Source organism: Trichosurus vulpecula, chromosome 2, assembly GCF_011100635.1.
Source record: "Trichosurus vulpecula isolate mTriVul1 chromosome 2, mTriVul1.pri, whole genome shotgun sequence".
Taxonomy (NCBI): Eukaryota; Metazoa; Chordata; class Mammalia; order Diprotodontia; family Phalangeridae; genus Trichosurus; species Trichosurus vulpecula.
The window spans coordinates 144396059-144420975 of NC_050574.1; the positions used below are offsets into that span (position 1 = coordinate 144396059).

Sequence of the window (24917 nt, forward strand, 5' to 3'; positions counted from 1 at the left end):
TATGACATTTATCAAGTTCCAGCTTCCTTCTATAGACTACCAGTTTTTGTATTTTTTTTTACTCCTCTATCATTCTCTCTGGCTCTATATCTCTGTCTCTCCCTATCTCTTTCTGTCTCTTTGTCTCTCACTTTGTCTCTGTGGTTCCTTATTTTTGTCCATTTTAATCTATCTCTCAAAAAGCTTTGCTTCTGTTTTCATCACTAAGAAGAGTGTTCTTTGAGACTAGAAGAAATTGATTAAGTAATTAACCAAGTTTTGAAACTCAGGTGAGGAACTGTCAAAAAAAAAAAACTATAAAAAAGCCAGTGAGTTCAAGTAACTACATCTGAATGAGTAACCTTCCAAGATGTTACAAGAACTTGCAGTTGTGACTGTTAAGCCACTGTCAAGAATTATTGGACAATAAGAGAATAACAAAAATTTGGAAAAGATGAAACTAGGTTAAAGCACTTGAATGTGATGGAATACTATTGTACTGTAAGACATCATGAAGTAGATAGTTTCAAAGGAGTGCAAGAAGACTTGTATGAACTTCTGCAGGTGTATGTAGCAGAATCGTGATAAAATTTACACAATGACCACAACATTGTAAAGACAAACAGTTGTGAAAGACTTAAGCACTCTAATCAAAGCCGTGAACGATCACAGTTCCTGAGGACTCATCATAAAATGTGCTGCACATCCCAATCCGAAGGTGATGAACTCACAATGCAGATTGAGACAATTTTTTTGATATATCTAAAGCAGGAATATTTTTTTGATTGATTAAACACGTTTGTAACAGGGGTTTTATTTTTCTTGGTTTCTCAATGGGAGAGGTGAGGGTGAAAAAGAGAGAAGAATTTCATCGGTTGAAAAAATATTAATCAAAAAAAGAGACAAAAATAATGCCAAAAGACTAAAAACAGGCAAATATGGTTCTGGATTTCCAAAGGGGGAAGAAGATACAGGTTGGTAAAATAAATAAATAAATAAATAGAGATTTTGAAAAAAAATGCTTTCTAACGCCAAGATTCCGTGGTGTCACTCTTCTGCAGGAAAGACAGAATATGTATTTTAGCCCCATTTACGTGGTTGAAAAAAAAATTTCATATAAGTTAAATGCATTTCCCATAGTCAGATAGTGGATCAAATGCATCTCAAACACAGGCTTTCTGACTTCAATTCCTATAGTATCTTCTTCTACACTAGAAGTTAATAAATTTACTTAACAACAGACCTGGCAAAACTCACAGACATATTCAGGCATTTGTGAACACTTCATTAGAAAGGGAAATGGTAGAGGCAGCTAAGAGATACAGGAGGTAGAATACCAACCCTAGAGTCAAAAGGACCTGAATTCACATCTGGCTTCAGACACTTACTAAGCTGTGTGACCTTGGGCAAGTTACTTAACCCCCATTGCCTCAAAAAAAAAAAAAAAAGAAAGGGAAATGGTGATCACAATGAGTCAACATTGGTTGATGAGTAAGTGACCGAATGAATGAGAATGAGAAAACTTTTATTGTGTGCCATATATTGGACTGAGTTCTGGGGATGTACAAATGCAAAAAAAAAAAAAAGTGAGATAGTCCTTGCCTTCCAGGAATTCACACTGTAATATGAGATGATAGTCAGGGAAAGGAGTTTTCATTTGAGAGGTCACCAGTCTTGTGAGTTGCTCCATAGGACTGTCAAATCACACATTCTTTTCCAGTAGCAGTGATAGTACAGATTTGATTACTGTATCCAATGAAAGAGATCAAAAAAGTGGGAGAAGGACCAGGTACTCATACAAGGTGATGTGGCAGATGTCTTGGTGGATGGGTCTGATTTGGGGCATATATTGGGCTTGGTAAGTTTCTACTCACTCAGTCACCAATCAAGACAACTGTGTCCCGAGTGAGGCATTTCAAAGCTAAAAGAATTAATTTACCCAGGGATGGAGGGCATGAATTCTAGAGGTCCACTGTGAACTGGCCTTGGTGGGTAGAATGTAAAGTATTCCCTACGGATCAACTCACAGGCTCTGTAATCAACTGACAGTCTCTGACAACACAGTGAATACAGGGGAAGGGGGTAAGAAAGAGAGAAGTCAAGGATTATTCCTAAGTTTTGACCCTTGGTGACTAGGAAGATGGTAGTGCCCATGAGAGCATGGCATTTTCAAAAGTCTGAGAGATATAATTTCTGAATAATTTAACTGTCTTATGAATTATGCCAGCATGTTTCTGTCTTAGACCAAAGACAGCCATGGTGGCAGGCTCATAGCTTATACGCCCATTGGAAAAGGGATGTTCTTGAGGGTGGCAATCAACTCTTATTGGTTAATAATTAGTGACAGAATGAATATTACAATGGAGGACAGGACCCAAACTTTGATTATGTAATTATGTAATATGTGTAACATAGAAGTTACCCCCAGCCTTGGGTAATCTATTTAAAAAATTCATCCCCACCCAAACCTGAGTAGAGCACAATAGCTTCCCCACCTGGGTGGGGTCTGAATCCAATCTCATTATCAGTAATGTCCTTTAAGAGACTGAACTTTTAAAGTCAGCTTGTTAGAAAAAGGGGGAACTCTAGATCTCCTCAAATCATTAGTTACTAACAATCATTTCTCTCAACAGTTACAAGGAAATTTTAAAGGAATGGGGAGAAGGGAAGAAAATGAGTTCAGTTTTGGACATATGGAGTTTAACTTGTTGAATCAACATCTCTCAAATATATCCCCTTTTCTCCTCTGATGCTACCACCACCCTGGTACAGATCCTTATCACTTCACACCTGGACTGTTGCAATTTCTACTCCAGTTCCTCTTCCACTGGGCTGTCAAAGTGATCTTCATAAAGTACATATCTAACCACGCTTCTGGACTCATTCAACAAACTCCAATGGCTTCTATCAGCTCCAGGATCAAATATAAAATCCTCTGTTAGAGTTCAAAACTATTCATAACCTGGCCCCCTCCTACCTTTCTAGCCTTTTTTATCCCTTACATGACACCCCCACATACTCTGCCATCCAGTAACATTGGCCTCCTTGCCATTCCTCAAACAAGATACCACATATCCTGACTCTTGGCATTTTTACTGGCTGTCTCCTTTACTGCTCTCCCTCCTTATCTCTGCCTCAGGTCTTCCCAGGTTTCTGTCAAGTTCTAGCTAAAATCTTATTTTCTTATGGAAAGCCTTTTCTGATCCCTCTTAATGCTAGTCCCTTACCTCTGTCGATTATTTCCAGTTCATCCTGTCGTTTCCATCATTAAACTTTGAGGTCCTTGAGAGCAGGGATTATTTTGCCTTTCTTATATTTCCCAAATAGCATAGTACCTAGCACATAACACGTACTTAATAAATATTGACTGATGCTTCAAGAGAGGTCTCTAGTGGAACACCAAAAGGGTGTTCTTTGCCTCATTCTATTCGATGTTTTTACTAACGCCTTGAATGAAGGCAAAGATGTCACATTCTACAGATAACATACAGCCACCAGAGGTAGCTTTTGAATGACAGAACCAAGATCAAAAAATATCTTGACAGCCAAATCTAGTATGATGAAATGTAATAGTAATAAAGTCATGCATTTGGAGTAAAACAAACAAAAAATCTCTATAGGTATGGAATGAAAAGAGCTGTGAGCTGACAATAGTTAATATGAAAAAGACCTTTGACTATATAAGCTCACTGTGAGTCAAGTAATATGATGTGACTATCAAGAAAGCTGATGTGCTCTCAGGTTTCATTTATAGATGGATAACATCCAGAAAGAGAGAGGGTATAATTCTGTTGTATTTTGCATTGGAATCTTGTGGTCAGCTCTATCTGTATACCACATTTTAGGAAGGACATGGATTAATTAGAGACAATTAAGGTGAATGTGATCAAGATGGTGAGGGAAGGAGTCCATGCAATATGTCTGCTGGTTAGAGGAAATGGAAATGTTTAGAGAAAGGAAGGACATGGTGGCTCTCTTCAAGTATTTAAAGGGCTGTCACCTGGAAAAGGGTTTATAATTGTTTTTCTTAGTTCTGGAGGATGAAACTAGGGACAATGAATGGAAGAACTAGATTTCTGCTCAAAATAATTCCCTCTCACTGAAGATACTCAAACAGAGGCAAAGTTGGTGGCTTCCCTAGGTATCTGCAGAAGCTATCCCAAATTAGGTAGCTATTACTTGAGCTCCCTTCAAATTCTAGAATTACGATCATTTGTGATTTCTTTTTCCACCTCCTTGGACTTTACCCATAAAATAAGAAAATTCTACTTGAAGACCTATAAGTCTCCCTTTCAGTGCTAAAATTCTCAATGCAGTGTTTTAAGTTCAAAGTAGTATGGCCTGAAGATAGACACAAGTGGAATCGAGAAGCAAAGTACCTTGGCTAGGTGGGGGAACAGATACAGTCTATACTGCACAGGGCACCTATGATTTAATGACAGGTAGATGGTTTGTACCTGAAGATCCCCCCACTAAAAAAAAAGTTGGTTAGATGCCTAGTTATGGATATTTACTATAGACAGATGCTGGAGGGAAGGGGAAGAGGAAGGTTTTGTCTCAAACGCCATAAAGAGGAGATCCTCCTCTCCTGAAGTTCTGCATGATGGCAGTGAAAGTGAACATTTTCAAATTCAGGAAGTTTTCTGTTTGAGTTACCCTTGTTACTTTTATATCTGCTATATGCTACATCTCTCAGTACTTGTAAGAACAAATGAGGTTATAAATATGAAGCTGCTTTGAAAAAATTCTGAAGCACTTTCTGTACATTTAGGGTGTATTATTTTAGGCTTAGATGAAATGAAAATGCTCAAATTGTTGTGAGGGGGAATAAAAGGAAGAAATAAAAGTTTCTAGATTTCCCTTGAATACGGACGCATGAGGCTTGCTTGGGTTTGGTGTGATTTTAAAATACCACTTGGAGGCCCTCAGATGTAAACTACTGCATCCTTTCTGCTTGAGCATGTGTAGCATTTCTCACTGTATTTATTGAATGCTTTTGGTAAGCCTTCCAAATCCAGCCTCTGGGATCATCCTAAGTAGCATTAACAAATGTACATTATGTTCAGAGGCCACATTGATCAATGAATGTCTAGGTCTTTTCTGGACACACTTTTAGGGGGATTTGGAGTCAATTAGTGTACAGTGAAAATGTCAGATCATCAAGAAGTATTTATTAAGTACCTGCTTCGTGCCAGGCAGTGTCCTAAGCTCTGGGAATGCAAAGAAAGGCAGAAGCAGTCCCTGCTTTCAACGAGCTCACAGTCTAACAGACGAGACAATATGGAAACAATTATGTACAAACAAGATGGATGCAGTATAAACTGGATATAATTAAATAAACATTTATTAAGCATGATGTGCCAGGCACTGTGCTATGCATAACTGGGGATACAATTAATTAAAAGACAATAGGCAGGAGAGCAAGAAAGGGTGGGGAAACAGGGTATAGCTGGTGTGGAGGGGCATCTTGCTTTTGCTCCATGGAGTTAAAACCAGGCAGGTAACAGAGGAAAAGTGGAATGATCTGAGAAATCCAAGTTCTGCCCCCTTCAAAGGCAGCTAGGTGTTGCAGTGGATAGACAACCAGGCCTGGATTCAGGAAGACTCATTTTCCTGAGTTTAAATCTGGCCTTAGACACATACTAACTGTGTGACCCTGGGCAAGTCACTTAACCCTGTTTATCTCAGTTTCCTCATCTGTAATATGAGCTGGAAAAGGAAATGGCAAACCACTCCAGTATCTTTGCAAAGAAAACTTCAAATGAAGTCATGAAGAGATGGACATGACTGAAACAACTGAACAATAACAACAACCAAGGAGGAGGTCAGGGGGAGTGTGGAATTCCACCCTTGATCCCTCCAGACAGAGAGGGAGGGGGCTGAAGGAGCTGGGGCCAATCAAGCCTTGAGTTAGCAGCATTGGTGGTGAGTAGAGAAGTGAGGAGCTTATCCTGGGAGGGGCACCCTGTTCTGTGGAGTTGAAACTAGGCAGGACAGCAGACTGAAAGTGGAAGGAGTAAGATAATCATGGAGGAAAGACACTATCATCAAAGGAGGCTATGAAAGGCTTCCGGTAGAAGGTGGGATTTTAGCTCAGACTTGAAGGAAGCCAGGGAAGACAGGAGATGGAGATGAGGAAGGAGAGAATCCCAGACACTGTGTTCAGCCAGTGAAAATGCTGGACAATTTTGTTGTATGTTTGAAAGGAATAGCAAGTTGTATATAGTAGATTTGCCATTTCATGTGCAATCATCTTTTTTATTGTACTGTGTTGTGGAAATGCTTGTTTTATTCTATAAATTAAAAAAGAAAATTCACAGAATAGGGAGGTGGAAAGGGTTGTTTGAGGAACAGCTGGTCTGCCAGCGTAAATCAGAGTATAGGGAGTGTGAGTTTAGTGAATGAAGGCTGGGTGGGGGAGGGGGGTGGGGGTGGGAGGCAGCAGCAGGACTGGATATAAAAGGCTATAAAAGCCAAAAAGAGTATGTTATATTTTATTATGGAATTAATAGAAGGCCACTGCCACTAATTAAATAGAGTTTGATATAGTCAGATTTACACTTTAGATAGATCGCTTTGATAACTAAGTAGAGAATGGATCACATACAGAGGGGAGACACTAGAGGTACATCTTGTATCCCCACAGCATAACCTAAGTTTCTTGTGGACAGGACTCTTTGCATTCTCTATCTTTGTTTATGATAGTCTTGCATAATACCTCGCCCTCATAGAAGATGTCTAATACTATTGTTGAACTGAATTAAATTAGATTCTCAGATTGGACAATGATGTCTTAAATATGTATAGTTCACAAAGCAGTTTGATATATATATGTGTGTGTATATATATATATATATATATATATATATATATACATACATAATCTCCTTTGACTGACTCACCCTCTCACAAAAAAGCAACATAGTGTAATAGATAGTCACTGGACCCAGAGTTATGAAGCCCTGATTTCCAATCTTGTCTCACACACTTACTTGTTATATGATGCCGAGCAAACAGTATGCCTCAGTTTTCTCATCTGTAAAGTGAGGGAGATAGACTTACTGGCCTCTAAGTCCCTTCCATCTCTGAATCCATGAGCTTCTGATCCTCTGAAGTAGTCAGGATAGATATTAGATACAACTATTGACCATTTTAAAAATTAAGGAACCAAGTCTCAGGGAGGTTGGCACTTGGCTAGAGGTCACATGGCTACAAATGGGGCACTAAGACAAAAAGTGAAGTCTTTGGCCCCTGGGCTGGGGCTTTCTGTTTCTAAAGTTCCTCAGAAGTCTGGGGACTGTATTTTATACACTTTAAACATTTTAACCTATAATTTTGAAAGATATTCTGTGATCTTCTTTATTAATGATCAACTCTTGGACCCATAGTGTTTTAGGGTTTACTCTGCTTGCCAACAGCAGTTATGTTGCTGCCAAGGCTTTTATCCATGTTGCTTGAACCTGAGCCAGTTTAGTGATGAGCATGGGAAATAACTACTGGGGATATATTGGCAGCAAGTTTTCAGTGTTTGCTAGATCCTAAATGTTACCCTCTTCCTTCCCCCCCCCTGCCTTTTTTTCATTTCTTCTGTCTATATATGTACTGGAAACTATGGCATTATCTGCTGTGGAGCAGGATTTTATATAAGGTAATTATGTCTTAGACCTGATCCAAGTAGATATAGTTACTGAGGCACCAAAAGCACCTCATTATAAAGCAGTTTTGCCATAAGCATTCCCAGGGCATGGACCCCAAGCATTTTCCTCAACAAAAAGATACCCATTGGTCTCAATAAAGTGGCTTAAATATAGCAGATACATCATAAATATTTCTTAAACAATTAAATGAATGTTGACAATATTATCACTAAACATTTATTATTTTTCTTCTTAATCCTGACTAATGCTTTTGGGCTAGTTGAAATTTCCAAAGAAATGAAGGCACAGCTCAACAGAAGTATAATTAGGAAAAAGAATTTAATTTTTGCCTCTTCAAATTATGATAAAACAATATGGAGAAAAATGAGTTTTGGGGATGGGAGGAAATACTTTGACAAATGCCTTTTAAAGCTTGTGAAAAGAGAAGTCACCTTTGATAAATTAAAGAATGTTTTGGATGGAAGTTCTTTGAAAAGACACAGTGACTGCAGCTGCTTTACCCTAAGTGAAGGTGGGATATGTCCCTCTAGCAATGAATAGTTTATAGCTCATCTATTCAAATGCAGCATAATCATCAAGGAAAAAAAGTGAACAAGCCACTTGCAGTGAGATCTGAGGAACAGGTGGTATGCCTAATCATCTCAGCTGTTTGGGATGTTGGCTGCCATCAACCATCTCGGAAGACTCGAAGTCTAGGTTGTGCATCTTGAGTAGCAAGTGAGAGTGAAGAGAAGTAATTTTGAGCACTCATTGTAGACTCCTCTGATAATTTAATGTGTGCTCTTTCCCCATTGAAGATGACATATTGTGCATTTGTTAGCTTGTAGCAATAAGGAGCTACACTGCCTTTCTTCTCTGTGGGATGTTGGAAGGGGGACTAGTAGCAAGCAAGAAATATCAAGGGATTTACAGCTTCAAAATGGAAAGAAGAAAGGGTAGGAGGGTAGAACTCACTCGAGAAATGATCGCAGAAACCTCCTGCCAGCTGATGGCAAAACCTGATTTTACAAGCCTTTTATGCCATTCCTTAGAAAAGAGGGATGCATAGTGTGGTGGAAGGAGTGCTGGTTTGGGAGTCAGAGGACCTGGATTTGGATCTCATCTCTGCTGTTTACCACCTGTTTGACCTTAGGAAAGTCACTTACCTTTTCTGGGCCCCAGTTTCTCAGTTGCAAAATGGGCAGGGGGTGGACTACATGTTTTCCAAAGACCTTTCTAGCTCTATGTTTATGATCCTATGAAACCTCTCTGATAGCCTTGCAGCAGTTTTCAATAATAACTTTACAAGGTTACCTGAATGGGGCAGAACCATAAAAGTTCCACATTTTGTTGTTCAGTCATGTTCAATTCTTTGTGACCCCATTTGGAATTTTCTTGGCAAAGATAATGGAGTGATTTGTCATTTCCTTTTTTGGCTCATTTTACAAATGAGGAAACTGAGGCAAACAGGGTTAAGTGACTTTCCCAGGTTCACACAGCTAGTAAGTGTCTGAGGCCAGACTTGGACTCCGGAAGATGAGTCTTCATGGCTCCCAGCCCAGTGTTCTATCTGCTGTGCTACCAGCTGTCCTACGGTTTTGTTTTGTTTTGTTTTGTTTTGTTTTTGTAACTTACCAAATCTGAATTTCTCTTCTGAAGCCTTTGATTCTGATTGGCAGCAATCTGAGGGGTTTTCTCAGCAAAGATACTGGAGGGGTTTGCAATTTCCTTCTCCAGTGGCAAACGGAGGTTAAGTGACTTGCCCAGGTCAAACAGCTAGTAAGTGACTGAGGCTAGATTTGAATTCAGATCTTCCCAACTACAGGCCCAGCACCCTACCCACTGTGCCACCTAGCTGCTTCATATGCCTTTATTATTATATCCTCCTAAGTTGTCTTTGCAAGTAAGACTGTAGTTATTTTATTGACTTTTTGATGGCGGTGATTTGTTAGAATTTTGGAGTTGGGGGACTCATAGGAGAGGAAAATTGATAGAGGGAGAGCTAACCAAGTTTATCTTCAGAAGTTTCCTATTTGGTTCTGGGCTGCTGGCTCACTGTTTATTTTCATGACTGCTTTAAAAAATGTCTAAATTTCATGTTGTAAAGTGTCCATGCTTCAAGTAGAGCTGAATGTGAATGTCACAGAATTCTCATCTCTCCCCTCCAATTCTGCACTGTGTACTTTGGCAGGAGGGAAGAATGAAACAGGAAGGTTGCCTTTAATCTTAGGGATGAAGGAAGGTGGGGAAGAATGTTAACTTATTAAAGAAAACTGCTAAGACACTTCAAACTAGCTCCTATCATTTGAATAGAGATTATTTTCTTCCTCTTCTCTCCGTATCTCTTCCTTACACAGTCAGTTTAAGTATACAGATTTTATGAAGAAATCCAGCTTTTAAGTGTTTGATATTTAAGACATCAAAAGCAGCTTCTCATTTCTTTGTTAAAGCTCATGATCCATTCAAAAATTCTTCTGCCTCAAAATAAAAGATTATTTTTACAGAATACCCTAAAGCTGGTTGTCAATTTCAAGATATGAAGAACAAAGGTGATTTCATTATTATTTAAACATTTATGGTACCATGTTTTGAGATGTGTAGTCATAGATAAAGCTATCATACATACATAGGAGATCATTTTAACAAAAATTAATTTAATAGGAATTTGTAAAACATGATCCTCTGTGCTGCATTTGAGACATTGGCAAAGGGTTGTTATATGATGATGATGATGATAGCTAACATATATCACTTTAAAGTTTACAAAGCAGTTTACACATATTACCTCATTTAATATTCGCAGTAGCCCTGTAAGGAAAGTGCTATTTTAAGCCCTATTTTACAGATGAAAAGACTGAGGCTAAGTACAGCTGAATGACTTGCTTTGGGTCATAATATAAGTATTTGAGTCAGAATTCTGACTCTGTTCTTCCTGACTCCCAGGCCAACACATTTACAGCCTGACACCTCCAATACATCAAGGAGCTGTGATTTTGTCTTCAGAGACAGAAAGTCCCTCCACCAAGACAGTCAAGAAAATGCATTCCTTAGTGGTAAGCCCTCTGGTCATAAGACTCCCTGTAGGCAGGTTTTCAGATACTTGTCACTGAGGCCAATGCTCAAAGTCTTTCCAGTATGGGAGGAACTGGCAGAATTTGCACTCTATTTCAAAAACCCAGGGACTTCTCCTTGCCACAATGAAGCATCAAAGGCAAAGAGAAAATGATAACTCCACTAAAATTCATCCTCTCCACCTCCAGAAGAATGAGACCATCTTTTCAATTTCATGTGATTAAAATAGTTTACCAGTCTTTCAAGGTGTGGTAAGCAGTAGACAGCACTACCTGGCAAAGTTTAAGTGGGCTTCTCATAGGAAGAGATCACACAGGATTTGTGTCATTTCCAAAGGAGACTTCAAATAATGAAAGTATGGAAAAAATAGGGGGCTGGGGTGTGCCAGAACACTAACTTGTTTTTACTAGCATAACAATATTAACGGTCTAGATTTTTTCAAATAATGACTTAGACTAGGCAAAAAAAGATTTTTAATACTAGTCTGAATTGAATAACCCAGTCATTAAGGTCATGAGAACCCCAACTGCTTTGCTCTCAGAATTTTAGAACTAGTAGGACCTTAGAGAATAGAAAGTAATCAAAAACTAGTGGACATCTGAGTCTGAGTCCAAGCTCTGCTTCTAACTCGGTGTGGAACCTTGGACAAATCCTTTAATGATTCTTGGCCAGAGTTCCTTTATGTCTATGGAGAAAATTGGACTAGAATCTGACCCAGGAGTGGGGAACCTGTAGCCTCGAGGCCACATGTGTCCCTCTTGATCCTAAGACTGAGGTTTGGATTCAGTCAAACAGCCATACTTGAGGACCTAGAAAACCACATGTGGCCTCAAGGCCACAGGTTCCCCACCCCTGATCTAGCCCCTGGTTGATCTACGGATCCCTTCCCCCAAGATTCTGTGATCCATCATTGCATTCTCCACACCTGGAATGCTCATGTTTCCCTACCAACACCAACAACTTCTGGGGCGCTAGTCAAAAAAAAAAAAAACCCTTTTCAAAATTTTACTCCTTGAGATTTTCCCCAACCCGCTCACTCCATTAGCTCCTGTATCTCTTCAGCACTTTGGAGACAGTTCAGTTACAATGGCTTATTCCTTTTTGTACATCTTCTATACAGATATTGTTCCAAGGGCTAGAAGAGACCTTCAAGGTCACCTAGTCCAGTCCTTTATTTTATAGATGAAGAAAGCAAGGTCCACAAAAAGGAAGTGATTTGTCATAGGTGATAAGTAGCAGAACCTGGTTCACTGATTCTTGACTCATAGCATTTTCACTGGCTATCCCCCATACCTAGAATACGCTCTCTTCTCATCTCTATTTCCTACCTCTCCTTGCTTCTTTCAAGCCTCAATTAATGTCCCACCTTCTGCAAGAAGCCTTTCCCAGTCCTTCTTAATCTTAGTGCTTCTCTCAGACACTCCCCTTGGCTTTTTTAACCTGTATAGATCTTGTTTGTGTGTTGTCTTCTTCCCTCCCTATTAACCTGTGAGCTCCTTTAGAGCAGGTCCTGGTTTTGCCTTTCTTTGTGGCCCCATCACTTAACACACCTGGCACAGGGGAGAAGCTTAATAAATGCTAGTTGAATGATTGATTCAATGATCTTGTGTATCCTGTCTTTACCTACCATAACTTCCATAAGGGTAGAGACCATATTTATATTACTTAAAAAAATCTTTCTTAAGGGCTCATAACAATGTTCACATTCAGTGATTAATAAACAATGACCAGAAACCAACTTTTTTAAAATTCCAGAATAGCGTCATGAGTTCAACTCTCCCCTTTTCTCTTTCCCAAGAATGGGATTATTTATACAGGAACCCCTTTAGCACTTAACAAATATCTCCTCATGATATCTTCAAATTATTGAAGTAGGCTAACACTTACCATGTGATTAAATACTTTTTTATTGACAGAGGTTTCATTAGCATAGATACTTCCTCTACCAAAGCTGACTGACATCTTCTTGGAAAATTATGGAGAGATTTTCAGATCACTGAAGGATTAAGTGATTTGCCCAGGGTTACCGAGCCAAAATGTCTCAAATGTAGAACTTCAACACAGGTCTTTGCTTTGACAACAGTTCTCTATCCATTACACCATACTGCTGGTCATTTATGTAAACAAACTGTTTATCTTTTCATGGGATTTCTCCAGAATTTCTCTAACTTCCTGATCAGGCAGGAGGGAAATACCATGTTATTGATTTTGTGGAAGAAGTCAGTAAGCCACCTTTGACATGTAGAAGTGGTCACTTTCAGTAAGCCGCCTTTGACATGTAGAAGTGGTCACTTCCAGATACCAGTAGTTACTGAAAAAGTAGTTAGAATTGGAATACCTTCCCATAAAAGTCCTTATATCTTGAGAGAAGTATGCTTCATAAAGACATATATTCTTGGTCAGATGTCTTTTTATGATCACAAACTTTTCAAGTTAAGCCCTGGACAAAATAACTATAAAACATCTTTCTGTTCTACCCTTTGCTCCTTGATCTTCCAACCAATTTCTTAGAATCAAAGACTGTCAAGACTGGAAGGGATTTGATGGAGTACATAGTCGAACCTCCCTTTACCTCTTTATAGATTTTTTTAAATCTGAACCCCAGAATGATTTATGGCAATGTAAAGCTCCTTGAGGACAGGGATAGTTCTATTTTTGTCTTTGTACTCCCAGTTCTTATCACAGTACCTGGCAAATAGTAGGCACAAAATAAAAGCTTGTTGACTTAAATGTCACGTAATGAGTCGCCCAAAGTCCTATAACTAGATAATGGCAGAACTAGAAATAGAACACAAGTCCTCCCACTACCATCCCCTGCTTTTTTTAATCTACACCATGATGTCTTAGCCTCATTGCTAATCATATGCTGGAGTATTTCAGCCTTCTTGGTTCCAGTGTTGCTCCTCATAGTTCATTATTGAATTTATTCTCTGTCCAACTTGGTCTCCAGCTGGCACCTCTTTATACAGTTGGGTCCAGCAGTTTCTTGTTTAAGATATTAACAAAGAGGCATAAAGGGTCAGACTATCCATAAGAAGCAGTCTTCAGTTCTCTGTGATGCACTAACTGGTACTTTGGCTATCTGCCTGTTAATCTTGCCCTTGTAAGAGACCTAGAGAAAATCTTTGAAAGGCAACTGATAATGTTATGCAAGAATGAAAAACCTCTACTCTTATTATCACTTAATTGGAAGAAGTTTCCAAAGATTGAATTGTGTTGAAACATGATAGAATGAATTAAGCACAGCCTTGACTGACTTATATGGGCGTTTCTTTGCCTCCTAGGATGATTTCCAACCCCCAGCAGCCTCAGAGACCAACTGGGAGTCAGTCACAAGCTCCCTCTCAGTAAGTATTTCATTACTGGGCTTCAGGGTAAGAAATTGATGGAATGGCCGAGGTCAATTCCCATACAGCTTCAGCTGCAAGAAGTAATCCTGGTTTAACCAAAAGCCAGAGTATGAAGCAGGATATATTCTCCCATATCATCCCAGTTATGTTGGCTTGTGACCAGAGTCATTTTTTTTTCTTTTTTTTTTCAGAAACGTTTTAAGAAATGCTAGCAGCCTTTTTAAGAGCATGTGATGGCCAATGGCAAAGTATTTGTCAGTTTCAAAGTAGAACCTGCCAACAAAAGAACTCTCCAGATATATCAAAATACAGTTATATGGTCCATGCTCAGATGGGAAATTTTGCAATAATTTTTAGAAAGCCAAGCAAAATTCTTAACCTTCATACAGTTATAAGGGGTTTTTTCTTAGACTTAAAAAAATCCAAATATTTGTAGTAGGATAACTTAACTGAAAATTAAGCATTTTTTCATATGACAGAGAAATGGAACACAACTTAGCACATGGTATCCTAGTATAGTAGGTTACCCTGTTGTAATATGTATTATGCCACCTTTCTTATCCTCCAAATTTAGCACTATCTTAGTCTTCTGTCTCCTTATATGTCCAGTACTGAAAGCATACACTTATGTCTCCAAACAGCCTTACTTGTAATACTTGGAAGTAGTTGATTAAAAAAATGTCAAAGGCCAATGATGCCCATGATTCTGGACATGTATGGAATTGATGACAGATGACTTGGTGACATTTACTATTTCAAGAATCTTCCCCATCATACTTTGTGCAGCAGAAGTTTTTAGAAAGATGTAGGCTGTGATCCTTTCATTTACTTGGGGCAGCTCCTAGGTCAGTGACAGAGAATAGGCACTTGAGTCTAATTCATGATAATGAATTTGAGAAATTTAATTTTACTATTCTGAAATTTTCTGTGTTATGAACATAGAAACTAGGAGGCTGTAGTCCATATAGACAGTAGTACAGGGCTAGGCAGAAGGCTGAGTTAGGCAGGCTAAACTCAGCAAGAAACGACAATAGGAGCACAGAACCAGGCTGCTAGTACTGGAGCTCAGTCAGCAGGAGAATGGTCAGCCCCTGAAGTGAGTGTCCTTAGTCTCTCCACCAAGGTTGGATGTGTACTCAGACAAAGCTCAGCAACAGGCTCGATGATGAAATCCAGATAAATGTACAGTTTGCATTAGAGATCTAATGGTGTGATTCGCTGAGTGACCTGGCACGCTTTTGAAGGATGGTGTCAGGGAACTGTGTGGTAAAGAATGTTTGGAACAAGACAAGAACCCAGCTGTTAAAACTGGATGATGAAGTCAGAGTATGACCAATTGCAAGACTGATTTGATGCTTAATTCCCAATCTGTAGACCCAAGGACCAGATTATTTTTCCTCCATCTAAAGTCCCCCTTGGCCCCAGAGCTTGAAGTAGATCTGAGAATGCAGATGAACATTAACTGACCCTAACTGTGGGTTCTGGAGGGCTCTAAAGGGATGGAAGCAGGCTGACAATTACATAGGCAGGAAAGTAAATTTGATACACTAGAATCATCCCATGTCCTGTGACTAGTAGAACAAGAGTAAGCAGGAAGCAAAATGATGCATCCTAGAGGTAGTGTGATACTGAGCAAGTATGATAAAATTGAGCTGGGACACTTGCAGCACCAGGGAGAGCTTCCATTTAACTTTTTGGTCTAATAAGCTCTAGATGGTCTATATGGGCCTCTGGGATTATTACTACTTAACAATTCAGAGTCCTCTTGTACAGCATTTTCTAAACATTAAAGAGAGTTAGGATAGAACTAGGCTCCATGAAGAGATTCTCTTCATCTTCCCAGGAATCTAGGTATAAGAGTAAAACTGTATCTTGTGAAAGATTTGGAGGTTGTCTAAGCCTGTATCCAGTGTGAGTACTGCTAGGTTGGATCTCAGTCTGAGATAAGATCCCAAGCTGACAAAAGAGGTTCTCTCATCTTTTCTTCATAAACCTTTCTCTTGGGGGCACAGTTAATTTCTAGAAATAAGGTCCTGGTTGTAGAGGTCTTGAAAATAAAGCAATATAGGTGCATGTCTTGCTTTGTTTTTATTCATATTGATTTAGTATTTAGAATTTGTTTTAAAAGTTTAAAATAATTCAAATATCTTTAAAATTCATTTGACACATTAATATACTAAGTTGATTTAGATCAAACTTAGAGAGTACTTTAAGGAAGAACCCAGTAGATGCGTATTCTTATGGAAGAATTTTACATTTAGCTTTCATTTGGATTGTACAGCCCAGCCTTGTGCCTCAGGTACCCTTCTGGGATAGGGAGGTACTCTTAGCTGTTGATTATGAGAAACATCTAGCAGTCATAATCTAGCAGTCTTTAGAAACATATTAAAAATAATGTTGCCTTTGCTTTTTGACAAATAATCACAAGCTTTTCTATTGGTTGCTTGATATCTCTGTTTATATTTCTAAAGGAAATAAATTGTATTCTTTCCTTTTTTCCTTCCTTCTTTCCTCTACTCAAAATGCTACAATTCTAAAATCATTTCCTAAGCCTTTACATATGGCTGTGTGCCCACTTTGGTTCAGTGGTCATTGCTTTTTCTGTGCTTCAGACTTCACAACAAAGATTAAATGAAAAATTGGAAATTATCTGCTTAATCGGAGACATAGATACTGTGGCATCAAATTAACTCAGTGCTCATTTTTTTGCATTATATTCAATCATCAAAATTAACCACTTGTGTGGTTTATAATAAATTAGGTAATCACTTCAGCCTTCATTTCACCATGACTCTATAGACCTCACTCCACTCATTTCCATGTCCACATTACAATTCCAAATATGGCTAGTGAGAAGAATAAACAAATGATAGAAATTGCCTACAGAATCACAATCACCTACAAAATGTTAGCATTGATCTCCTGAAAAGTGAGCTACTCCTTAGGTGTGTCTAATCCAGGACTAGTTTAAACCAAGGATAAAAAATTAAGTGGTTACTCCACAATTATCCAGGTTAACTCAACCCGAGTTCTTGAGATGACTGCTAATCCTTTACTTTACCCTATGCTATATAACCCTGAAAAGAGATTGTTAGAACTCTTTGGAGCCACCAGAACAGAGCTATAAACAAAGAAAGGGGTGCAGTTACTCCTACTGAATCTCAACCGTGGACTCCAAATGAGAAAGAAGAATACAGGATAGAGGATATCCACACTCCTATTTGAACAAGCCAGTTGTACATCTTGGGGAACCAGGTGATGATGACATAATGATGATACTGTCAGATACAGACCAAAGTGCTCAAAGTCACTGCCACCTCCATCCAGTTAAGGTCTGGCCTAAATAATTAACTAACACCAGTCAGCAAGCATCTCCCTGCCCTCTACTTTTTCAGATCACAGAATCATGAAGAGGTGGAGATGACCTCAGGCACTGTCTAGTCCCACCCATACCTAATATGGTCATCCAGCCTCTGCTTAAAAACTTCCAAGGGTAGGTTTTACATCACCTCTAGATATTCCATACCACTTTTGGACAGCTCTAAATGTTCTAAATATTTGGACAAGTCTAAATACTTTTCCCCCTGACATCAATCTAAATTTACCTCTTTTTGACTTCTACCCTTTGCTGCTGGTTCTGTCCATTAGTACTCAATGGAACAAGACTAGTTGTTCCTTTACACAATATGCCTTCAAATATTTGAACAAAGTGATTGTTCGTGCCTCCCTCTCCGCACCCCAACCAATTCCTCTAATGGTGGCAATGGAAACTCCCATCTCACTTGAAGGAACTTAGAAAATAAAAGAATAAAAATGTTAATTAAAAATATAAATGTATACATGGGCATTCCTGCCTCTCCCTTTGTAACATATGATGCTTCTCCCATAGGTCATTGAAATTTTGTTTGAGGGAGGCAGGTTTTCATTTAATTTTAATTAATAATGTTCTTTCTCCTTAATGATAGGAGCTATTTGTCCTTGGGGGGATTGTATTGGCTTGGCAGTTCCTTTGAGCACATTTGAAACTCAGCTGAGGATCCATGCTCTCCATGTCTCTTTAATGGGTCATAAATTTTTACATAGCCATTGGAGCCAAGGTTTGTTTGCCTCTGGATTGGACAAGGGTTAGTGAAGGGAGCCTTTGGAAATTTAACAGGAATGTATTTGGTACCAGAAAACCTCCTCTGTTTTAGATGGCCAACATTATCTTGTCCTTTGGAGTCACTCCATATCTTCCTGAAGATGTTTTAATGATAGTCATGATCATTAGCAAATCACAACACTGTTCCTTTAATTAGCTTCCCATGTGATTTTTCCACCCTTATCAAGAGAGCTGATGCCGCTGCTAATTAGCCTTGTGGGAAGGAAAATAGACTTCCCTGAACAGTGAGCTTTGGCAAGGTGTATATGCACTAGCTCAAACAGCACTTTAGTAATTGAAGACCCACCAAAAAAGGTGCTGTTTTTCCCTTTCTCCCTGAACAGGGTCAGTGGTGATATCTAGAGGGCTAAAGATGGGCAAAGTAGGGCATCAGCATGTTGGTTCATCACCAGTACCTTGTGTGTTCTTAGAGAAACAAAGACACATAAGAATTTTGAATGAGCTTTACGGTTAATTATCAAATTAGCCTTATGAAAGAAACATACCAAATGATTTGGTTATTTCCATCTGTACAATTGCATTACTATAATTGGTCACAAGTTGAAAGGACAGGATGATTTCACTTTTTGAAAGGTTTTCTTTAACTTTATATTTACAAAAGACTGATTAAGTGCATATCATGTGGTTTTATTTGATACTGGAGTGGGGAAATGGCACTTGCCTTTTAGTGTGGCATGGCCTGGTAGCACTGGAATTCTGTGTGCACCCATCCCATTTTGAACAAGTATTTCAAAAAAATTACCATTACTAAATGACTGTTGTGTTTCATAGGTGTGGCATTTTTTTTCCCTGAGTACACTGAGTTGTATGTCACTCTTAGGGGGTATCCTATCACTCTCCATCAGTGACCGATCCCACGCTCACAGCAGATGCTCTGGATCAGACAGTAGCTGGATTTGACACTGTGGAAGACCTGCTCAAGCACTTTAATCCAGAAACCTGGCAGGAAGATCTTGAGAATCTGTATATGGATACCCCTCAATATCGAGGCAGGTCTTACTATGACAGGAAATCCAAAGGTAAGAAATAATTATTTGGGATTTCTTTACCAGGGTTGTTCATTTGCTTAATAAGGAGTTGATTATTTTAATGGCAATAGACTGCACTTATATTACCTCAAATTAGCTGCCTGGTTGAATGATCATACTTTAGAGACTTAAAATAAAGTTTCTGTCTTTAGTCTGAACACTGTTGCTTATGTAAGGACAAGTTAGTATTCCCAGGAAAGACCAAAGTCAGTTCTTGATTGGTCATAAATCCAAAAGCTGCAAAGGGTATCAAGAAATTATCTGTTCCAACCTCCTCCTTTCAAGCAGGCATTTTTTTTACAGATCAATAAATGAAATACCAGGTATTTGTTAAGTGCCTACTATGGGCCTAGCACTGAGCGAAATGCTTAGGACAAAATAAAAAGTTAAACAATACTTGCCCTCAAACATCTGACATTATAATATGGGTGGTAGGATGTTCATGTATATAAGTATAGGAAAATATATGCAAAGTGAATATAAGGTAGTCTGGGGAGAGAGAACCCTAGAGAGTATGGAGAGAAGGGAAGGGAATCAGGAAAGGCTTTATGTAGAATTGGTGCTTGAGCTGAGTCTTAAAGAAAGCCAGGAACTCCAAAAGGTGAAGGTGAGGGGACAGTACTCCAGACATTAGGGATAGCCAGTGGATAGGCATGGAGTCAGGAGATGAAGTGTCCAGGAAGAACAAATGAGAAAAGTGAGATACAGAGAGGCCAAGACCTGCCCAAAATTACCAAGCTACAGGCTAGTAACAAGAAGAGGCATCTCTTGTCTCCAAGCAGAGTTTTCTCCATTATTCCAGGAATCACCGTATTGCTACCCCCAGTTATATTATGTGACCTTATGTCCCTTTGTTTAGACAGGAGCATAACTGGATTTTCAAGACTTTGGGAAAAGAGATGAAGATTTAGCTGGTAATAGCATTAGTATATTAATGATGATGAACGTGCACTTTTAAAATAAATATCAATTTTGTTGCATGACAACTGCACTCTACTATGCTGTCTGCCTCCATGATAGACCCAAGGATAGATCCTCCCCCATGTCTCATTTTTACCCATATTATTTCCCTCTTGGTATAACACACACAAAACCTTCTCTGCACCTCCCAAGTTTAAAATGTCCACTCCTTTTAATTCAGACCATTATATGTTAGACTATATCTTTGATGGTTTAATTCCAAAGGCAGTAGGTAGAGAGATGAAATGGGCCTGATTGATCAATAAGTACAACTGTCTTGTTTTATAGATGAGGAAACTGAGGTCAGGAGTGAAAGCTCAGAAAATTCAATTTAGAACTCAAAAGGACCTTAGTGGGTATCTACTCCAACTCCTTCATTTTATAAATTAGGACTTTCCCGAAGTCACGCAGATAGCGTTAAGATTGGAAATCAGGTCATTTGACTCCAAACCCAGTATTCTTCCACTGTATTATGCTGCCTTTCATATTAATGGGAAAACGCTGCATGAGTAGCACCCATGGAACAATAAAGGATTCCTAGGTTCTGTTTTCTGTTTTCTAGGATCCATAAGGCTTATCATCCAGAGTCTTCTAGAAAAGGAATGCTATTGAGACTGATTGACATCCATAGCAATTCAGTGATTCAAAAACGTGTTAAGCACCTGCTGTATACAGAGGCCCTTGCTAAGCACCAGGACAGATGGAAAATTTACAAAAGAAGTCCTCTTGGAACTTATAATCAATTAATAAGTACTTATTGAATAATTAGTAGATTATCACATTTAAGGCACAGTGCTAATGCTAAGAATATGGTGAAAGAGTCTCTGTCTTTAAGGGCCTTATATTCTAATGGAGAAGATAGTGTGTGCACATATAACTATGTAGAGAAGATGTAGAAGGACTGCAAAGAGGTTTGAGGAGCTAGTGTCCTAGCAGCTGGAGGAAATGGTAAGTATTTCATGAAGAAGAGGGCTCTAGGGCTGGGTCTTGAAGAAAAACAGACATTTCAAAGAGTGAAACTTGTTCCTTCTGGGAATGGAGCACAGTGAGTGCAAAGGGCTGGAAGTGGGAGCTGGAGCGTCCCATGAGCATAGTAGCTGGTAGACTAGTATGGCTAAATTACAGCATATGAAGAATAGTGTCAAGTGTAAAAAGACTTGAAAGGTTGGAAGGGGCAGGCAGTGAAGAGATTAAATATCCAACAGAGAAAGGAGTTTATCTTTGATCCCAATACGGAGCCTGGAATTTTTTGAAAAGAGTCATAGTCACACAATGAGAGCATTTAGATAAAAGAGAAAATTGTTTCCTGTTATATGTAGGATTGTTACATTTTTTTTCCTTTTTTGATCTAACCTTGCAATTTCATGAGTGTGGGGAAACTTTGTAAACTCTGTGCCTCTCTTTGGTAATTTAGAGAGTTGTTTAGGGGCACTGAGATTCAATCACTGGCCTAAGATCACATGGTCAGGAGGCATCAGAGGTACAAGCTGGAACAGAATCAGGAATCCCTGATTCCAAGGCTAGCTTTCTGCCATCTGTGCCATGCTTTCTATCCAGCATTCCTAAGAACGTAAGATTGTCCTCAGGTAGCCCTTTGAGACTCTGGCCATTTGGAGTATAAATGTAACTATTTACTTCAACTCTTGCCTGGGTTTACTACTTTAGATCAGAGATTGGAAAAAGGAGGAGCTCAGAGCTAATTGGTAGTATGAGGAAATACAACAGCCCTAAGGCAGTGAATGGGCTTTTCTACCAGAAAACAGCACAGATTCCTGAAGAAAGGAGTAAAATCAAACTGAGTCATCAGCAGGGCACATTGACAAAGAGGCTCAGATGGTCAGTCAATAAATATGTATTAAGTGCTAACTATGTGCCAAGTTATGCTAAGTGCTAAGGATATAAGAAGAGGCAAAAGACAGTTCTTACCTTCAAGGAGGAGACAGCATGCAAACAAAAATGTACATGACATGATGTAAGAAGATTAGAAAAGTAAGAGGCAGCTAGGTTATGAAGGGTATTGAATGCCAAGTAGATGATTTTACATTTGATCATAGAGGTGATAGGGAGCTATTGGAGTTTATTGAGTAACAGGATGACGTGATCAGACCTATGTTTTAGGAAAATCACTTTGGCAGATAAATGGAGGATAGGTTGGAGTAAGGAGAGACTTGAGGTAAGCAGACCCAAGAGCAGGCTGTTAAAATAGTACAGGCATGAGACGATGAGGGTCTAGACCAGAGTGTTGGCAGTGTCAGAGGAGAGAAGGGGACATATTTGAGAGATGTTACAGAGGTGAAATTGACAGACTTTGGCAACAAATTGGCTATAACGGGTGAGAGATAGTAAGGACCCAAGGATGACATCTAAATCCTAAACCTGAGGGACTGGGAGAATGGTGTTGCCTTCAATTGTCATAAGAAAGGTAGGTGGAGAGGAGAGTTTAAGGGGAAAGATAATGATTATGATTTTGTACAGTTAAGAAATCTAATGGACATCCAGGTCAAGATGTCTGAAGTTGGAGATGCAAGATTGGAGTTGAGCAGAGAGTTTGGGGCAGGATAGGTGAATTTAAGAATCGTTACCATAAAACAGTAATTAAATTCTTGGGAGTTAATGAGATTACCATTTGAAATAGTGTACAGGGAGAGGGCCTGGAAAGAACTTTGTGGGACACCCATGGTTAGAGACTCTGACCTGGATGAGGATCTAGGAAAGGAGACTGAGAAGGAACACTCAGATAGGAGGAGAGCCAGGAAAGTGGCATCCTCCAAACCTAGGAAGAAGAAAGTATCAAGGAGAAGAAGGTGCTCAGTAGTGTTAAAGGCAATAGACAGGATGAAGAGAAGGAAGATTGAGAAAAGGCCATCAAGAAATCATTGGTAACTTTGGAGACGGCAGTTTTCAGGTAATAATGAGGTCAGAAGCTAGATTATAAGGGGTGAAGAAGAGAGTGACAGGAGAGAAAATGGAGGCATAGATCAGAGATGGTCTTTTTGAGGAGCTTAGCCACAAAGGGCAGTGAGGTTTTTTGAGGATGGGGGAAACATGGGACATGTTTTTAGGCATTGAGGAAGGTGCCAGTAAACAGAGAGAGACTGAAGATGTGTGATGGAGTGAGGATGATGGATAGAATGTTGATAGATGTTGATAGAATCAAATATGATAATATTTGTAAAGCACCTAACACCACATAGGTAGGCATGCTATAAATGGTTATCTATCTCTCTCTCTCTCTCTCTCTCTCTCTCTCAATCTCTCTCTCTCTCTCTCTCTCTCTCTCTCTCTCTCTCACACACACACACACACACACACACACACACACACCCCCTTTGCTTAATGACCTCCACTGAGTTATGCAGCAGTTCATTCAGCTTTGGAATGTTTGTTTGTTTTTATTTCCTTCTACCAAGATTAAATTTGCCTCTTTTCTGCTTCTACCCATTGCTCCTATTTCTTCCTTCTTTAATTTGATAGTTTTCTATATCCATTAAATCAGAGGCAACTAAATGGTGCAGTACATAGAGTACCAGGCTTGGAATAAGGAAGACTCATTTTCCTGAGTTCAAACCTAGTCTCAGATCTTTACTAGCCCTGTGACCCTGGGCAAGTCACTTAATCCTGTTTGCCTCAGTTTCTTCACGTATAAAATGAGCCAGAGAAGGAAATGGCAAACCACTCTAGTATCTGTGCCAAGAAAACCCCAAATAGGGTTACAAAGAGTTGGACACAACAAAAATGACTGGGCAACAAGAACATACATTAAATCATACTTCCCTACCTAATCTTCTTCAGGCAAAACAATCCTAATTCCTTCAATCTCTGCTCTATGGAAATGACCATAATTCATTCCCATAGAAAAGAATATATACATATGTATGTACATACACATTTTTGAAAAGTTGACATTGATCAAAGAATTAAATTTTAATAAATATTTTACTCAATAATAATTACTGAGTAATAATAACAAGTAATGTTAATCTCATTTGGGCAGCTAGGTACCAGACCTGGAGTCAGGTGGACCTGAGTTCAAATGATACTAACTGTGTGACTCTGGACCTCAGTTTGCCTCACTTTCCTCACCTGTAAAATGAGCTGAAGAAGCAAATGGCAAACAGTGTATCTTTGCCAAGAAAACCCCAAATGGGGTCATGAAGAGTTGGACATGACTGAAAATAACTAAACAACAACCAAATGTTAATCTATTCATCTCTTCTTTTTCTCTTTCGATTAATGATTTAAGATATGCACCTCCCCAAAAAAAGGATTACATATGAGCTTTTAACCATCTTTCAGATGTTACTGGTCCTCTTCAGATCATAAAAAATATTATTCTCATGATATACCTAGCATGGATTCTGCGGACAAGTATTGGCAAATAACTAACTAGTGGTTCAGTTTTGGTACATGTCCAAAGGGAGAATTTCAAATAAAAGCCTTCTCTGAAACTACATGTTCCGTTACTGGGATGATCCTGCCAGAGAAGTCAGGATGACATCCTAGTTGTTTGTGACCATATAAACACAATCCCTCTTTTAGTTGGCTTTCATTCTGTCTCTTAATCTCTTGTTTAGAATTGCCTGAAGGCAGATTTTCACCATTTGATTTAATCCTGGCAAAGCCCTACAGTTTCCAAATTTATATAAATACCCTTGATTTAGTTGTTTATCATTCCAGGGACGCAGAACCACCTGTAGACTCAAACTGGCAATAAGGGCCTTGATTTTTC

General features: G+C 39.0%; 1 protein-coding gene across 1 annotated transcript in view; it reads left to right on the plus strand.

Moving 5' to 3' along the window:
* Positions 1 to 24917, plus strand: part of PDGFD (platelet derived growth factor D) — a 324582-nt gene that overhangs the window by 256335 nt on the left and 43330 nt on the right. The window contains exons 4-5 of the mRNA XM_036742726.1: positions 13973 to 14035; positions 19021 to 19219. Of these exons, the coding sequence (XP_036598621.1) occupies positions 13973 to 14035; positions 19021 to 19219 (262 nt within the window). The remainder of the gene's footprint in view (positions 1 to 13972; positions 14036 to 19020; positions 19220 to 24917) is intronic.